This window comes from Giraffa tippelskirchi, chromosome 6 (assembly GCF_054371585.1).
Source record: "Giraffa tippelskirchi isolate mGirTip1 chromosome 6, T2T-mGirTip1v1.2.pri, whole genome shotgun sequence".
In the NCBI taxonomy this organism is placed as follows: domain Eukaryota; kingdom Metazoa; phylum Chordata; class Mammalia; order Artiodactyla; family Giraffidae; genus Giraffa; species Giraffa tippelskirchi.
The window spans coordinates 87,106,581-87,122,146 of NC_137280.1; the positions used below are offsets into that span (position 1 = coordinate 87,106,581).

At 37.5% G+C, this 15,566-nt stretch overlaps 1 protein-coding gene across 1 annotated transcript; it reads left to right on the top strand.

Annotated features, from left to right (window-relative positions):
• The first annotated feature begins 5,986 nt into the window (after positions 1–5,986).
• Positions 5,987–7,023, top strand: LOC145510492 (olfactory receptor-like protein OLF4). Its single transcript, XM_081501850.1, has one exon. It carries the CDS (start codon positions 6,013–6,015, stop codon positions 7,021–7,023), a length of 1,011 nt encoding a protein of 336 aa, XP_081357976.1. The 5' UTR covers positions 5,987–6,012.
• The last annotated feature ends 8,543 nt before the right edge of the window (positions 7,024–15,566 follow it).

Consider the following 15,566-nt stretch of genomic DNA (forward strand, 5'->3'; position numbering starts at 1 on the left):
AAAAGTTATCCCCTTTTGAAGAAGGGAATATTCATTTTCAGAGGTTTCAGGGGTTGTGTTCCCAACAAAAACCAAAGCTTTGAAGGCCTTGGGGACCTAGTTGAGGCAAATCGTCCATATTATATTATTGAGATAATTTGAACTCAGGGATGTGATGAGGTGTTGGGAGGCTTAGAGCTTTGCAAGTAGGAGAGGTAAAGTCAAAGGAGCTATAGAAACTGAATTCACCTAACTTATAATGCAGCCTCCTAGGAACAGAGAATCTGCAGGAAAAAAAAAAAAACATAACTCATTTTATCCAGACCAATGTCTCTAAGGGAAATCATGTACTTAGAAGCTGAATTAACAAGAGGAAAACATGCCTAATGAACTGACACAGGAAGCTGTAGACATTACCTCTGCTACAGTCCCTCAGCCTGTGGCTCTTTGATTGTATAGGGTGTGGTTATTTACTTTTGCAGTCCTACATCTGGCTGAGAAACTAATGCTTGATTTTTATCCTTTCCTCTTTTCTTGTTTGAGGACAAAACTTTGATCTACCTTGTCAATTAATTAGGGAGAAATTTTGATCTTCACAGAGAAATCATCCACCCAGAGTTCCCAAGCATGTGAGTCTGAGAGCCCCACAGACACTGGAGGGGAGGGTCAGAGAGGATGGAGGCCAGGAACGTGTGCCTGAGGCCCCCTGAGGACCAATCGAGCATAGCCCAGATGCAGAGATCTCTGTGGTTGTTTGCTGCTTTTCATACTAAGGCATTTATTCATGATGTAGAAAAAGTGACCATTGCACTTGGAAACAAGGATGTCAGTTTTGACAATTAAATCTGCTGGAAGCCCAATAGAAGAGGAAATGGGAGACACAAGATATTACCTGTGGTGGGACACACAGTGAAGTGACGGCATTTCTTTTGATTGTAAGATGGGGCATATTAGACTCTGTTTCTACATGCAGGAGAAAGATCTGTACCCAGGACTGTTTGCAAAGACACCCTTGCAATAGTTGTGCAGTAAACACACACATTACAGTACCTTCTCTCATGCTAGGTATTCAGGTAAGGGAAAAAAAAAAAGGAGTTACATAGGTGAAAAGATGTATGATAATGAGGTTGCTACTGCTGCTGCTAAGTTGCTTCAGTCGTGTCCGACTCTGTGCGACCCGATAGACCGCAGCTGACCAGGCTCCCCTGTCCCTGGGATTCTCCAGGCAAGAACACTGGAATGGGCTGCCATTTCCTTCTCCAGTGCATGAAAGTGAAAAGTGAAAGTGAAGTCGCTCAGTCGTGTCCGACTCTTCGCGACCCCATGGTCTGCAGCCTACCAGGCTCCTCTGTCCATGGGATTTTCCAGGCAAGAGTACTGGAGTGGGGTGCCATTGCCTTCTCTGGATAATGAGGTTAACTTTGTAATTATTATATTACCTGTGAGGTTGAATACAGTTGACGATTTGTTAGCCGTTCAGTGTTTTTCTATTTAAAACTGTCTCTGCAATTCTGTTTTACATAGTGGTGTCAGTGTTGTCACTGATTTTTTATTTTTTAATTGAATCCTTTGAAAGAAGAAATTGTTTTTCTGTTTTTTTACAAAAATTGAATGCCAAGTCATTCAATGTATATATATATATATATACATTTGTGGGGATTGTAAGTTGTTGTTTGGTTGCTAAGTCATGTCCAACTGTTTGTGACCCCATGAAATGTAGCCCGCCATGCTCCTCTGTCCATGGGATTTCCCAGATAAGAATACTGGAGTGGGTTACCATGCTTTCTTCCAGGGGATCTTCCTGACCCAGGGATCTAACCCAGGTCTTCTGCATTGGCAGGTTCATATTTTACCACTGAGCCACCAGGGAAACCTGGGGATTGTATAATAATTCATTTTTTTGGTCAAAGTTTTGGCCAGTTTTTGTGTCAAATCTGTCAGTCTATGCTATAAAGTACTATAACTATATATAGTCACTATGCTGTACAGTACACCCCATTTGTTGCTTTTTCATTGTTACTTTTCTTACTGAATGAATTCAGTTATCACTTTAATATTCTTGATGTTTCAATCCTTGTTGTAAACCAAAAAGGAAAGTGAGAGTTCTGCAGCATCCTTAGTGATATTAATAATAAATAGCACTTTTTACATATTTACTTCTAGTTTCACAACTGTTATTTCTTATTGTTTCTTTTAGCCTTCTAATTAAATCTATTTGCAAAAGTTACATCAGCTTTGGTCATAATTTGGAAGACATTCTTCTTTACCATATTAAACATTGCCTTCATATTCTGTAAGTGTATTTGAATCCATCTATCTCAATATGAGATGAAATTACAACTTTGGTACTGCTCTGTCTCCTCATTGTAAATGTCCTGTTATATTATTTCATTTCCCTGTTTTGGCAATTTCAACTTGAATTAGTGACCAATGCTGGTATCATTAAATTCTTATTCTTTTATGTGTTTTTATTAGTTAGTGGTAGATTTTCACTTAATTTTTTTACCTACAGTTGTTCAAGAAGCAATTTTATTTTACCTTATTTTGCTTCATAAGGTTAAGTATATTTATTATTCCATAAGTTTTTGTTTATAGAATAAGTATTTTTTATTCCTTAAGTTTTTAGTTTTCTTTAAAAAGACCCTTCTAAAATATGCACTTACATATTCACACACTTTTATACAAAGGTATAAATATAATCCTAAATACATCATTAAATTTTCTTTGTTTTACTGATAAATGGCCATTATGTTTAATGTTTTTCTACAATTTATCCACTTTTGTTTATTTCTCAACAACAACTTAGGGACTTGCTTCTAAACAACTAGTAATAATGCTGGCTCATTATTTCAATGTCCGTATAATATACCATGGTGTGGCTGTGTGACTCATACATTCGATAGTCTGTATCATTATTTATCAATAAGGACCATCATATCACTGCTATAAAAGTATTTTGAGATTGTTAATTTAACATTTCCCTTCTGAACCAAGGGTAACTGTCCTCAGGGGACACTGAGCAATATCAGTAGACATTTTTTTGTTGTCACACTGATGAAGGGCATGTGGTGGGCAAGGATGCTTCTAAACATCCTGCAATGTACAGGATAGACCCCACCACAGGAAAGGACCTGGCAGAGAATATCCAGCAGTGCAGAGATGGAGGAACCCTGAGTTAAATATTTGTGTTTCTATTATCAATAGCTGTCTTAGGTGATTTCCACAATGTCCTCCACTTCATGTCTGCCAGCGAAATTAGAGCTCCCGTTATGTCTGTAATAACTTGTTTAAAAGTTTCAACCTCAAGCAACATTAAGTTTTTTCCCAGGCTGAAGGCTGTGAATTAGATATCTTCCTGTTTATTAGACTAGTACTCACTTTCAGCAAAGATTCGTACATTCAATCAGCAAGCTATTTCTCATTATTATCATATGTCTATATATACTTTATGCCTTCTTCTCAACAGTTAACTGCATTTCCAGTGATTTTTACAAAATATTGTTCTGCGATTGATTTTGGGGTGGGTATTTTTGACCATAAAATGTTTTAAATTTTTATATAGTTAAATTTGTTCTTCTTCTTACTTCTGATTTTCTCCCCTTGACAATAATAGTTTTTTCACCTGTAGATTTTACATATGGTTTTATATGATCATCTGAAATGGACTATTCACTTTTACACTGGGGACTTTTGCCTCTTTTAAAAAGATGCATTAGATAGGAAACCACTTCATTTTCTTCGAGGTAGATGGCTATTTATTCTGACTTTTATTCAACAATCCAGCCTTTTCCAATCAAATTGAAGTACAACCTTCCCATATGGTAGTGTTCATATCTAAGGGGATCTAATTCCTAATCATTCAACAAATATTAACAATACATGTGTTATTTGCTAGAAATTCCTGGGTAGATTATGTATTAGATGCTCTTGAGTCAAGGTCTTTTCTAAATTCGTTATTAATTCATTATTAATGATTGCTGTGATTGTTCTGTTACTGCTAAAAACTGAATGGAACATCAAAAATTGATTGAAACATAATGGTTTTGATGTTCCATTCAGTTTTGTTTAATGCATTTATATGAAATCGTTATTTTAACTGGTTTAACATTTTTTGGCATTCTTTCTATTTCATAATTTATAATTTTCTTAACTGTGTTTTTAAAATAAATGCACATGTATTCATGTACATATGGGAAAATAAGAAGTAAACAAGGGAGCTGAAATCACTGATGCTTAGGATCTTGCATTATAGTGACAACGTCACAGTATACTGAAATAAAACAGTGTCCTTAGGCTTTAATCATGTGAAGAAATTTATCCAGAATAAGAGAATGAATTTTCATGACCTCATGAACTCACAGAATATGGTCTGGAAAGGTCTTTGCATGCTGTCCAAAGATCAGAACTAGAATTAGGATGTTCTCAGTGAATTTATGAAAAAAATTAAAAACATTAAGCCCAAGAATAACAAATAAAATATATTTCATAAGAAAACAGAGATAAGGGCACTTCCCTGGCTGTCCAGTGGTTAGGACTTTGCCTTACAGTGCAGGGGAGTGTGGGTTCGATCCCTGGTTGGGAAGCTAAGATCCCACATGTCTCATGGCTAAAGACCTAGAACATAAAACAGGCGTAATATTGTAACACATTCAATAAAGACTTTAAAAATGGTCCACATCAAAAAAAAAGAAAACAGAGACAGGGCAAATTGGTACGGTTTTTCACACCCTCCAGATACCACTGCTTCTGTCTTTGGAAAAGAGGTATTTTTTTTCTCATCTCTCCTGGATATCAAGGATGTAGCTGAAGTTGAAATGTCGCCAAACCAAGAACGCTTTTCTTCATCACATTGTCTCAGGGGCCGTTTGAGCTTATTAGATCTTTTCCCTTCATTTTATCTCTCTCTTCCCCATGCTTTTTAAATTTATTTAAATATAGGGCAGAAAGTTGTTGTAGCTAAAAGGAACCTAAACTGTATTATTCTCTCAGTAGCTTGTGAACTGGAATTTCTGGGTACTATTTAAACATCCTTTAGGAGAAAGATAATCTGATCTGACAAGCTTGAGGTGTCACCACCCATGGCTTAAGGGGGGTGGTTCTGGGTGAGAAATTCATGACAGTAACACAGCCCAGGAGGCTATGGTGTGTGTGTATGCTTGTGCCTTGTGGAGTGAGAACAGTTGTTAAAGCAAAGGCACCTGCACTTACATATTAAGGTGATGTAATAAGGTGACAGGCCAGAACTCCATCAAAGAGGGTACTAAGAAGATGATCTGATATAATTTACAGGATTCCTTTGCAACTAAATCCATAAAGTGCTGGGAACAACATGGAAGGAGGGATTCTCTATGTACTGAAGGTTCAGCTGTAGCAGGGAGGCTACCTTGTTCCTCAGCATCCTTGACACCCTCTCTAACCACTCCCCCTCTTGCTTATTCCTCCATTCCACTGGCTTCCCTGTTTGCATTTGAACATGTGACCAGCTTCTTCCTTAGCTACTTTGCAGTGGCTGTTCCCTCTGCCAGGCACACACTTCTCCTGGTATCACACTAGGACTTTCTCTCTTTTTCTTGATGTCTCTTCATAGAACCCCTTGTTTGCAAGCCTTGCCTGAATACTTGATACAAAATAATGTTCCTACTACACTCTCCTTTATACATGTTTTTGTTTTCTTCATAACACCTGTCACCTTCTAACATAACTCTATATTTATTTGAGTATCATCTTTCACCACCTTTGGATTGTGAGAGATTTTTTTTTAGTGTCTCTATTTATTCCCTATATGTACTTGGACCATGTTGACTGTCAGTATGTTTCTCAAATGCATAAAAGACTTTCTCATTAAAACTGTAAATACATGAACTCCTTGGAAATATGCTGAGAATGAGACAAAAGTATCTAATTAGAGGTGAAATGGAGTATACTTTCAAGGAGAATTTATCTATATCCAGCTTATTAACATCAATTTCTTGCCAGCAAAATAAAAATTACAGAAGTTCAGCTACGTGAGTTACACCTGTTTGAAAATTGTTCATGCTATTTTCTTTTTTTCCCAGTAGTCACTTCCATCACATGGAATCAGGGAACAAGACACAAATTTCAGAATTTCTTCTTCTGGGACTTTCAGAGGAGCCAGGATTGCAGTCCCTTATATTTGGGCTTTTCCTCTCCATGTACCTGATCACTGTGTTTGGAAACCTGCTCATCATCCTGGCCGTCAGCTCAGACCCCCACCTCCACACCCCCATGTACTTCTTCCTCTCCAACCTGTCCTTTGTAGACATCTGCTTCACCTCCACCATCATCCCAAAGATGCTGTGGAACATCCAGACACAGAGCAAAGCCGTCACCTATGAAGGCTGCATCGTCCAGGTGTATTTTTACTTAGTCTTTGCAGCATTAGATGACTTTCTCCTGACCGTGATGGCCTATGACCGCTTCATGGCCATCTGTCACCCCCTGCACTACATGGTCATCATGAACCCCCAGCTCTGTGGACTGCTGGTGCTGCTGTCCTGGATCGTGAGTGCCCTCTTTCCCCTGTTACACAGCTTAATGGCGTTGCGACTGTCCTTCTGCTCAGACTTGGAAATCCACCACTTTTTCTGTGAAATCACACGGTTGATCAGACTGGCCTGTTCTGACCCCTTTCTCAATAACATGATGGTGTCATTTGGATCTGTAATTCTTGGGGGTGTCCCCCTGGCTGGTATCCTTTACTCTTACTCTAAGATAGTGTCCTCTATCTGTGGAATCTCATCTGCTCAGGGGAAGTATAAAGCATTCTCCACCTGTGCATCTCACCTCTCAGTTGTCTCCTTATTTTATTGTTCAGCCTTAGGAGTGTATCTTAGCTCCACTGCTACCTACAGCTTACACGTGAGTGCTATAGTATCGGTGATGTACACTGTGGTCACACCCATGCTGAACCCCTTCATCTACAGTCTGAGAAACAAAGACATAAAGAGGGCTCTAAAAAGATTCTTTGGGATGAAAATGTTTGTAAAAGGGCCATTTGCCCTTGGGCTGAAAAACTGCCCATGATACCAGGGCTCAAAACCTCACAGGTGGATGTGTGATTCTTTGATTAGACTGTGATAATAGCAATTGCTTCTTCAATTTATAGCCTGGTATTTCCATTTCTTTGATTTTAACTTCTCTATACAATTTTAAAAGCATCCTTTCTTAACTTTTCTGTTCTCTATCATCTAAGATTTTTCTCTTGTTATTTTTCTACTCTCTCAAATTAATTCAAAATCTTGTGTGAAACATATATAAATTCCCATTTATCTCATGAGGCTTCACACATTTCTTAAGAATAAATTCTTCTGAAATGATATACTTTATACCGAGTAATTTTCCTTTCTTTTTGCTAAAAGGATAATCATGAATTGTGCTAATTCTATGGAAAAACACTAGGCAACCAAACCAATTACATAATTTCATAGGAGAGTAAATATGAAACTACAGTTTATCATGCTTTAATTCTTCATACCTTGGAGCATCACTACCATAATTGCTTTTTCTGAAAATGTAGATGTTAACAGACAGTGTTTTTCACAAATGGTCATCTGATTTTACTCCCTCACAGGATACGATTTTCTATTTAGCCTAGTGTCTACATTCTCTGTAGGAGTTACCGGTAAAACTGAGCATCAAATGCATCTCTAATTGACATCTATGTGAAACAGAAATTTCAATAAAGACTTTGACATAATAAGACCTAAAGTCAGAGAAGACCTAAAGTATAATGCATCAAAAATTTGTGTCAGATGGATGAAACTGGAGCCCATTATACAGAGTGAAGTAAGCCAGAAAGAAAAACAACAATACAGTATACTAATGCATATATATGGAATTTGAAAGATGGTAACGATAACCCTATATGCGAGACAGAATAAGAGACACAGATGCATGGAACAATTTTATGGACTCTGAGGGAGAAGGTGAGGGTGGGACGTTCTGGGAGAATAGCATTGAAACATGTATATTATCATATGTGAAACAGAACACCATTCCATGTTCGATGCATGAGACAAGGGCTCAGGGCCGGGGCAACGGGATGATCCAGAAGGATGGGATGGGGAGGGAGGTGGGTGGGGGGTCCAGGAGGGGGAACACATGTAAACCCATGGCAGATTCATGTCAATGTATGGCAAAAACTATTGCAATGTTGTGAAGTGATTGGCCCCCAACTAAAATAAATAAATTTATAAAAAAAAAAAAAAAAAAGAGTTACACACATGTTTTGTTAGAGTTAAATTGAACTGTTTCCCTTTTTTGAGTGATTATAAATAGTATTGATATTTAAAAAAAAAAAAAAATTTGTGTCAGATTATATCTTTGCAAATGATTTTTTCCTGGTGTCCATTTACTTACTGATGTATGTGATTTAGTATTTGTGTGTAAAGGGGTTTATTGTTGGGTTGAGGAAGTTTTTGGCATAATTATATCTTTCTGCTTGAAAAATTCCATTGTTACCTACAAATAAATGACTCCTTCCATTGCTGTAGATGAAATATTTCCCCCATTCCATTTTTGTTATAATCAATAAAAGAGTGAATGAATAATATAAACATCATATTTATATGATATGCATGATATATATAATATTATATATATATATCCAAATTATGGCTCACTAGATCTTAAATTCCCTTCTAGTCTTGTGATAAATGGGCTTTGCTGATAACTCATTTGGTAAAGAATCTGCCCACAATTCAGGAGACCCCAGTTTGATTCCTGGGTTGGGAAGATCCACTGGAGAAGGGACAGGCTTTTATGGCTTAGCTGGTAAAGAATATGCCTGCAGTGTGGGAGACCTGGGTTGGGAAGATCCCCTGGAGAAGGCAAAGGCCACCCACTCTAGCATTCTGGCCTGGAGAATTCCATGAACTGTATAGCCCATGGCATCACAAAGAGTCAGGCTGAGCGACTTTCACTTTTTCACTTTCCTGTGATAAAGCTATAAGTTTCTCACAAATAGGCATATCCTTTTAACCTTTCTTGCTTACCTGTAAGGAAAACTAAATGGAATCCATTTTAAATAAAATTTTATGACATAAACTTGAATAATAGAGAAGTCATGAATACTATTCAGATATCATAACAATTGCCTAAAAACAAAGCAACACATTATTATAATTCTCCTCAATTCTGTTCACTTGGATTAGTGTATATCATTTAGCTGTTGCTACATAACAAGTCATCCTAAAAGCAAATGAATTTTTTATATAATGAGTTTCTATGATGGGGAGTTGATCTGAGTTATGATTATTTCCTCATGAATCTACTGTCAGCTGTCAGACTCTATTTTGATTTTTAAAGACTCCTTCACAATGGTGTGTTCAGCTGTAGTGGTCTTCTGTCTTGAACTATTTTATGTCAATTTCTTCCTTTTATGTAAGTAGTCTTTAGTTTATTGAGGATGGTGACTGCATGAGAGTTGGATCATAAAGAAGGCTGCGCATCAAAGAATCGATGCTTTCCAACTGTGGTGTTGGAGAAAACTCTTGAGAGTCCCTCGGTCTGCAAGGAAATCAAGCCAGTCCATCCTACAGGAAATCAACCCTGAATATTCACTGGAAGGACTGATGCTGAAGCTGAAGTGCCAATACGTTGGCCACCTGATATGAAGAGTTGACTCATTAGAAAAGACCCTGACGCTGGGAAAGTTTGAAGGTAAAAGGAGAAGGAGATTGCAGAGGACGAGATGGTTGGATTGCATCATTGACTCAATGGACATGAATTTAAGCTAGCTTTGGGAGATGGTGAAGGACAGGGATGTCTGACATGCTACAGTCCATGGGGTTGCAAAGAGTCAGACTTGACTTAGAGATTGAACAACAGTCTTTTAGTTTATAAGAAAAAAAAACAAAAACAAACCTGTATTTCTCAAATGTTAATTGCTATATTTGAATTTCACTGTTCCTAAATCCATATATGCCACTTTGCTTTCTTCGCAGTTAGAGGAGGTGTCTCTCACCAGTTTTAGTGTGATTAATATACTACCCTTGGAAAAGACCCTGATGCTGGGAAACATTGAAGGCAGGAGAAGGGCAGAGGATGAGATGGTTGGATGGCATCACCGATTCAATGGACCTGAATTTGAGTAAACTCTGGGAGTTGGTAATGGACAAGGAGGTCTGCAGTCCATCGGATCACAAAGAATCAGACATGACTGAACGACTGAACTGAACTGAAAATACTACCCTTAACAATGCACAACCAGAAAATTTTAATTCTTAACTAATTCATTAGAGTGTAATTAAATATAATAAACTACACATTTTAAAAATATACAATTTTATAAATTTCAGAAACCAGTATATGTGGTTCCCTTTGTATAATTCTAAAAGGTCCACAATAAATTTTAATTTCTTTGTAATGTGATTGTTAATAATGGAATTGCCCTGAGCCTCAATTTTATCTTTCAGAAGGAAATGTGAGATGATAAATCCTAACTTTACTTGGAGGTTGTGATGAATGCATAAAATGTATGTAAATACTTTGCTGAGTCCTCAAACATTGTTCAAGTTTAGGAATATGTATATGTGTCTGTATCTGTATAGACTTTCTCTGAAATAAACACACATGCACACATAGATTTCAATGCACTGCTTCATTTGTAATTCCATCCATTGTGCTGAAAGAAAACATAAGAGAAAGTTGGAAGGATAGAAGCAAAAAAATGAATGCTTGAATGAACATAGATTAGAAAAAATATAGAAACATTAATACACAGATTTAAAAGTAGAATGTGTGACCTGAATTTTAATAATGATTTACTTTTCCTATCTTAAATTCCAAAGGCCTCAGAGTCAAATCCACATTTACGTTTAGACAAAGTGAAATTCTCTGTACCAGCTAAGGGGGCAAAAATCTCTCCAGAATGACTAAAATTTTCTCCTATTAAATATAAGAGTGTAACATAAAATGACGTTATATAAGGGAAGCTCATTGAATGACTGCAAAGGGTTAAACTCAACTCCTAGGAGCAGTATGTATGCTGTTCTGTGCTAGGTAACTTCAGTCTAGTCCGACTCTTTGTGACCCCATGGACTGTAGCCCACCAGGCTCCTCTGTCCATGGGATTCTCCAGGAAAGAATACTGGAGTGGGTTGCCATGGCCTTCTCCAGGGGATCTTCCTGATCCAGGGATCATACCTGTGTCTCTTACATTTCCTGCATTGGCAGGTGTGTTGTTTAATTTCTGCTGTAAGTAGGAAGTCAATTTAGGCTTTGCAGGACTTGCATGTAACCAAGGATTATAGTACCCAAATTTTATATTAAAGGAACAAAGTTATCCCCTGTTTTGAAAAGGGTAATTGTCATATTCAGAGATTTCTTGGGTTGTGCTCCCACAACAGATGAAAGCATTGGCGACCCAAAGGACCCAGTCAAGACCAACAGTCAATATTATACTTTTGAGAAAACTTGAACTCAGGGATGTGATGAGGTGCCAGGAGCCTTTGAGCTTTGGAAGCAGGAGACATAACGGCAAAGGAGTGAGGAAACTAAATTTACCTAACTTATAATGGAGTCTCTTAGGAACAGAGAATCAGAAGAAAAAAAATGCATTCTGTCCAGACCAGTGTCACCAGGGGAAATAACGAACTTAAAGGTTGGGGTAACAAAGGAAAAACATGTCTAATGAGCTGACATGGAAGATGTAAATATCTCCTCTGCTGCAGTCCCTCAGCCTGTGCCTCTTTGGTTGGACAGGATGCGGTCATTGCTTCTGTGGTCCTACCCCTGGATGGGAGACCAATGCTTGATCTTTTAGCTGTCCTGTGCAGAGACAGGACATGAGTCTGCATCACCAACTACTTATGGAGGAATTTTGACTTTCACAGGGAAACCTCCCAGACAGAGTTTCCAACAGGTGAGTCTGAGAGCTCCACAGACACTGCAGAAGAGAATCAGAAGGATGGAAGCCAGGAACGTACCTGAGGTCACCAATCTAGCATAGCCCAGAGGCAGAGGTCACTGTGGTATTTGCTGGGTTTCCTGAAAATTTATTTATGATGCTGAAATGGAACAGTGCACTTGAAAAAGAGAGTGTCAGCGTTGACAATTAAATCATGCTAGTGGAACCCCAACAGAAGAATGAATAGGAGGGATAAACTGCACCCAGCAAAACTGCAACATGAGTCTAAGGTTCTTGTTAATTAACAGGAGTAAACAAGTAGGGTATTAACTGTAGAGGGTCAGTCAGTGAGTTGAGGGCATTTCATTTTATTGTAAGATGGGGCATATTAGACTGTGCCTCCACATAGAGGAGAAAGATCTAAACTGAAGAATGTTTGTAAAAACACACTTTCAATAGCTGTGTAGGCAACATACACATTCCAGTATCTTCTCTCTCTCACTCTTGTGTTCACTTAAGAGAAAAACAATTATCTTAGTAATATAAGTGAAAAGATGTATGCTAAGGAGGTTTACTTTCCAACTATTTTATTATCTGTGAGGCTAAATAGATCTATGGATTTGTTAGCCATGCAGTGTTTCTCTATTAAGAAAATGTCTCTATAACTGTTGGAGAAGGAAATGGCAACCCACTCCAGTGTTCTTGCCTGGAGAATCCCAGGGATGGGGGAGCCTGGTGGGCTGCCGTCTATGGGTCGCACAGCGTCAGACACGACTGAAGCAACTTAGCAGCAGCAATAACTATTTTGTTTTATATAGTGGTATCAGAGTGTTGTTATTCCTTTTTAAAATCGCATTCTTTGTTAAGAAGGATTATGTTTTAATAAAAAACTTAAATTTGTGATTTAGCTCTTTTATATATGCATAGATGTATTTGTGGGATATAAGAATTGATAAATTTTGTTGGTCAAATCTGCCAACATTCTCTTCGTTGCTTTTCCAAAGAATTTGCAGTCCAAAAGAGTTGACCTTTGACAATATATGAGTTACAGGTGCACAGCATAATGGTTCAATATTTGTTTATATTGCCAAATGATCACCACAGTAAATCTCCTTAACATGTCACCACACATAGTTACAATTTATTCTTGTGAGGAGAGCTTTTAGGATATACTGTCTCTTAGCAACTTACAATTATTCTAAAAAATGTGTTATGAACTATAGTCACCATGCTGCACAGTACACACCGCTCATTGCTCTTTATTGTTATTTTCCTTACCGTAATACTTTAGTTGTCACTTTAATATTCTTAATGTGTCAACTCTTGATGTAAGCCAGAAAGGAAAGTGGGAGTTCTTCAGCATCCTTAGTGCTGATAAATAACTTCTTATACATATATACTTCTATTAAGAGTTTCTCATCTGTTTTTATTTTTATTCCTCTTGGCCTTCTGATTAAATCTTTTCCTAAAAGTTGCACCACCTCTTACCATAATTCTTTACTATTTGATTTATATTGTATAGCCATATTTGAATTCTTCCATCTACATATAAAATAAAATTAAAACTTAGATACTGCTCCTTCCTCACATTGTAAATGTTCTTCTGTTACATTGTTTCACTTCCAAATCTTTGACAATTTGATCTTGAATTAGTGATCCATGTGAATATTGTTAAATTTTTACTCTTTTTTGCCTTTTTATCAGTTAGTTGTAGATTTTCATTCAATTTTATTATGTCCTATTGTTCAGGAACGGACTTCCCAGGTGGTGCTAGTGGGAAAGAACCTGTCTGCCAAAGCAGGAGAATTAAGAGATGCAGTTTTGATCTCTGGGTTGGGAAGATACCCTTGGGGAGGGCATGACAACACACTTCAGTCTTCTTTCCTGGAGAATCCCACGGACAGATGGAGGCTACTGGCAGGCTTCAGTCCACAGGGTCGCATGGAGTCAGACACGACTGAAGTGACTTAGCACATAGCACATTGGCCAGGAAACAGTATCCTTAACATAATTTCACTCTCACCGATATATTTTGTTCCATAAGTTCTTAGGTTTTGAAAAATCTTTTTCTAAAATGTGTTCTTATACATATATACTTTTATACAAATGCATCAATATGATCCTGAATACATCATAAATGGTTTTTATATTTTAGTGGCAAATCGTCATTATGTTTAATGTTTTCTACAATTTGTCCCTCTTTTGTTTCTTTCTCAATAATACCTCAGGGACTTGGTTCCAATCAACCAGTGTAATGGTGGTTCATTATTTTAATATCTGTATAATATTGCATGGTGCGGCTGTGTGACTCACACATTTGGTGTCCTATAACATTATTTATCAACAAGTGACTATTATATTACTGCTGCAAAAATATTTTGAGATTCTTAATTTAATACTGAATTTCTCCACCAAGGGTAATTGTGTCCCCCGGGGTCCTTTAAGCAATATTCGTAGACATTATTTGCTGTCACACTGATGAGTGGTAAGTGATGGGCAAGAATGTTTCTAAACATCCTGCAATTTACAAGGCAGAACCCACCCCAGAGAAAGATCTGGCAGAGAATGTCCAATTGTGCAGAGACTGAGAAATTCAGATTTTAAAACTATCTGCGTTTCTGATATCAGTAAAAATGAGGCAGAACCCACCCCAGAGAAAGATCTGGCAGAGAATGTCCAATTGTGCAGAGACTGAGAAATTCAGATTTTAAAACTATCTGCGTTTCTGATATCAGTAAAAATGCAGTTCCAATGTAGTTTTTTATATATTTGTCTAAAGTGGACTGCTTAATTTTACACTGGGGTCTTTAGTCCCTTTTAAAAAGATGTGTCAGATAAGGAACTACTTAATTTCCTTCTGGATAGATGGCCATTTATTCCAGCTTTTATTCAACAATCCTGCCCTTTCTAACCAAATTGGATACAACCGTCCTACAGGATAGTGTTCACATCTAGAGGGACCTAATTCCTAATTATTCAACTCATTATAACAAAGCATCTGCTATTTGCCAGAAATTTCTGGGTCATTGTATGTTATGTTCTCTTGGGTCGAAGTCTTTTCTAAATTAATTATTAATTCATGTCATAAATGTTTACTTACCCCTATTAATTCCCTGGTGGCTCAGATGGTAAAGCGTCTGCCTACAATGAGGGAGATCTGGGTTCGATTCCTTCCTGGGTCAGGAAGATCCCCTGATCCCCTTCTGGGTCAGGAAGATCCCCTGGAGAAGGAAACGGCAACCCACTCCAGTATTCTTGCCTGGAAAATCCCATGGATGGAGGAGCCTGGTGGGCTACAGTCCATGGGGTCACAAAGAGTCAGGCATGAATGAACAACTACTCTTTCACCACTAGTATATATCAAGTTTCAGTCAATTTTTGCTGTTTCATTCAGTTTTCTTTAATACAAATATAGGGAATCACCCTTTTAACTGGTTTCATATTTTATCCATGTTTTGTCATTTCATAATTTCTCATTTTCTTAAGTGTGTTTTTAAATAAATGCAAATATATTCACAGATCTTTGAGAAAATAAGAATTGAACAAGGCAATTTAAGTCTCTGATGATTAGTATCTTGCAATATAGGAACAATGTCACAGTACACTGAAATAAAATATAGTGTCCTCAGGTTTAAATCATGTAAAGAAATTTATCCAGAATAAGAGAAGAAATTTTCATGTCCTGCTCAAGCTTTATAGAGTATGGTCTGGAAAGGCC

Coding starts and splice junctions, on each gene's coding strand:
- LOC145510492 (XM_081501850.1), top strand. CDS start 6,013: ATGCTATTTTCTTTTTTTCCCAGTAGTCACTTCCATCACATGGAATCA.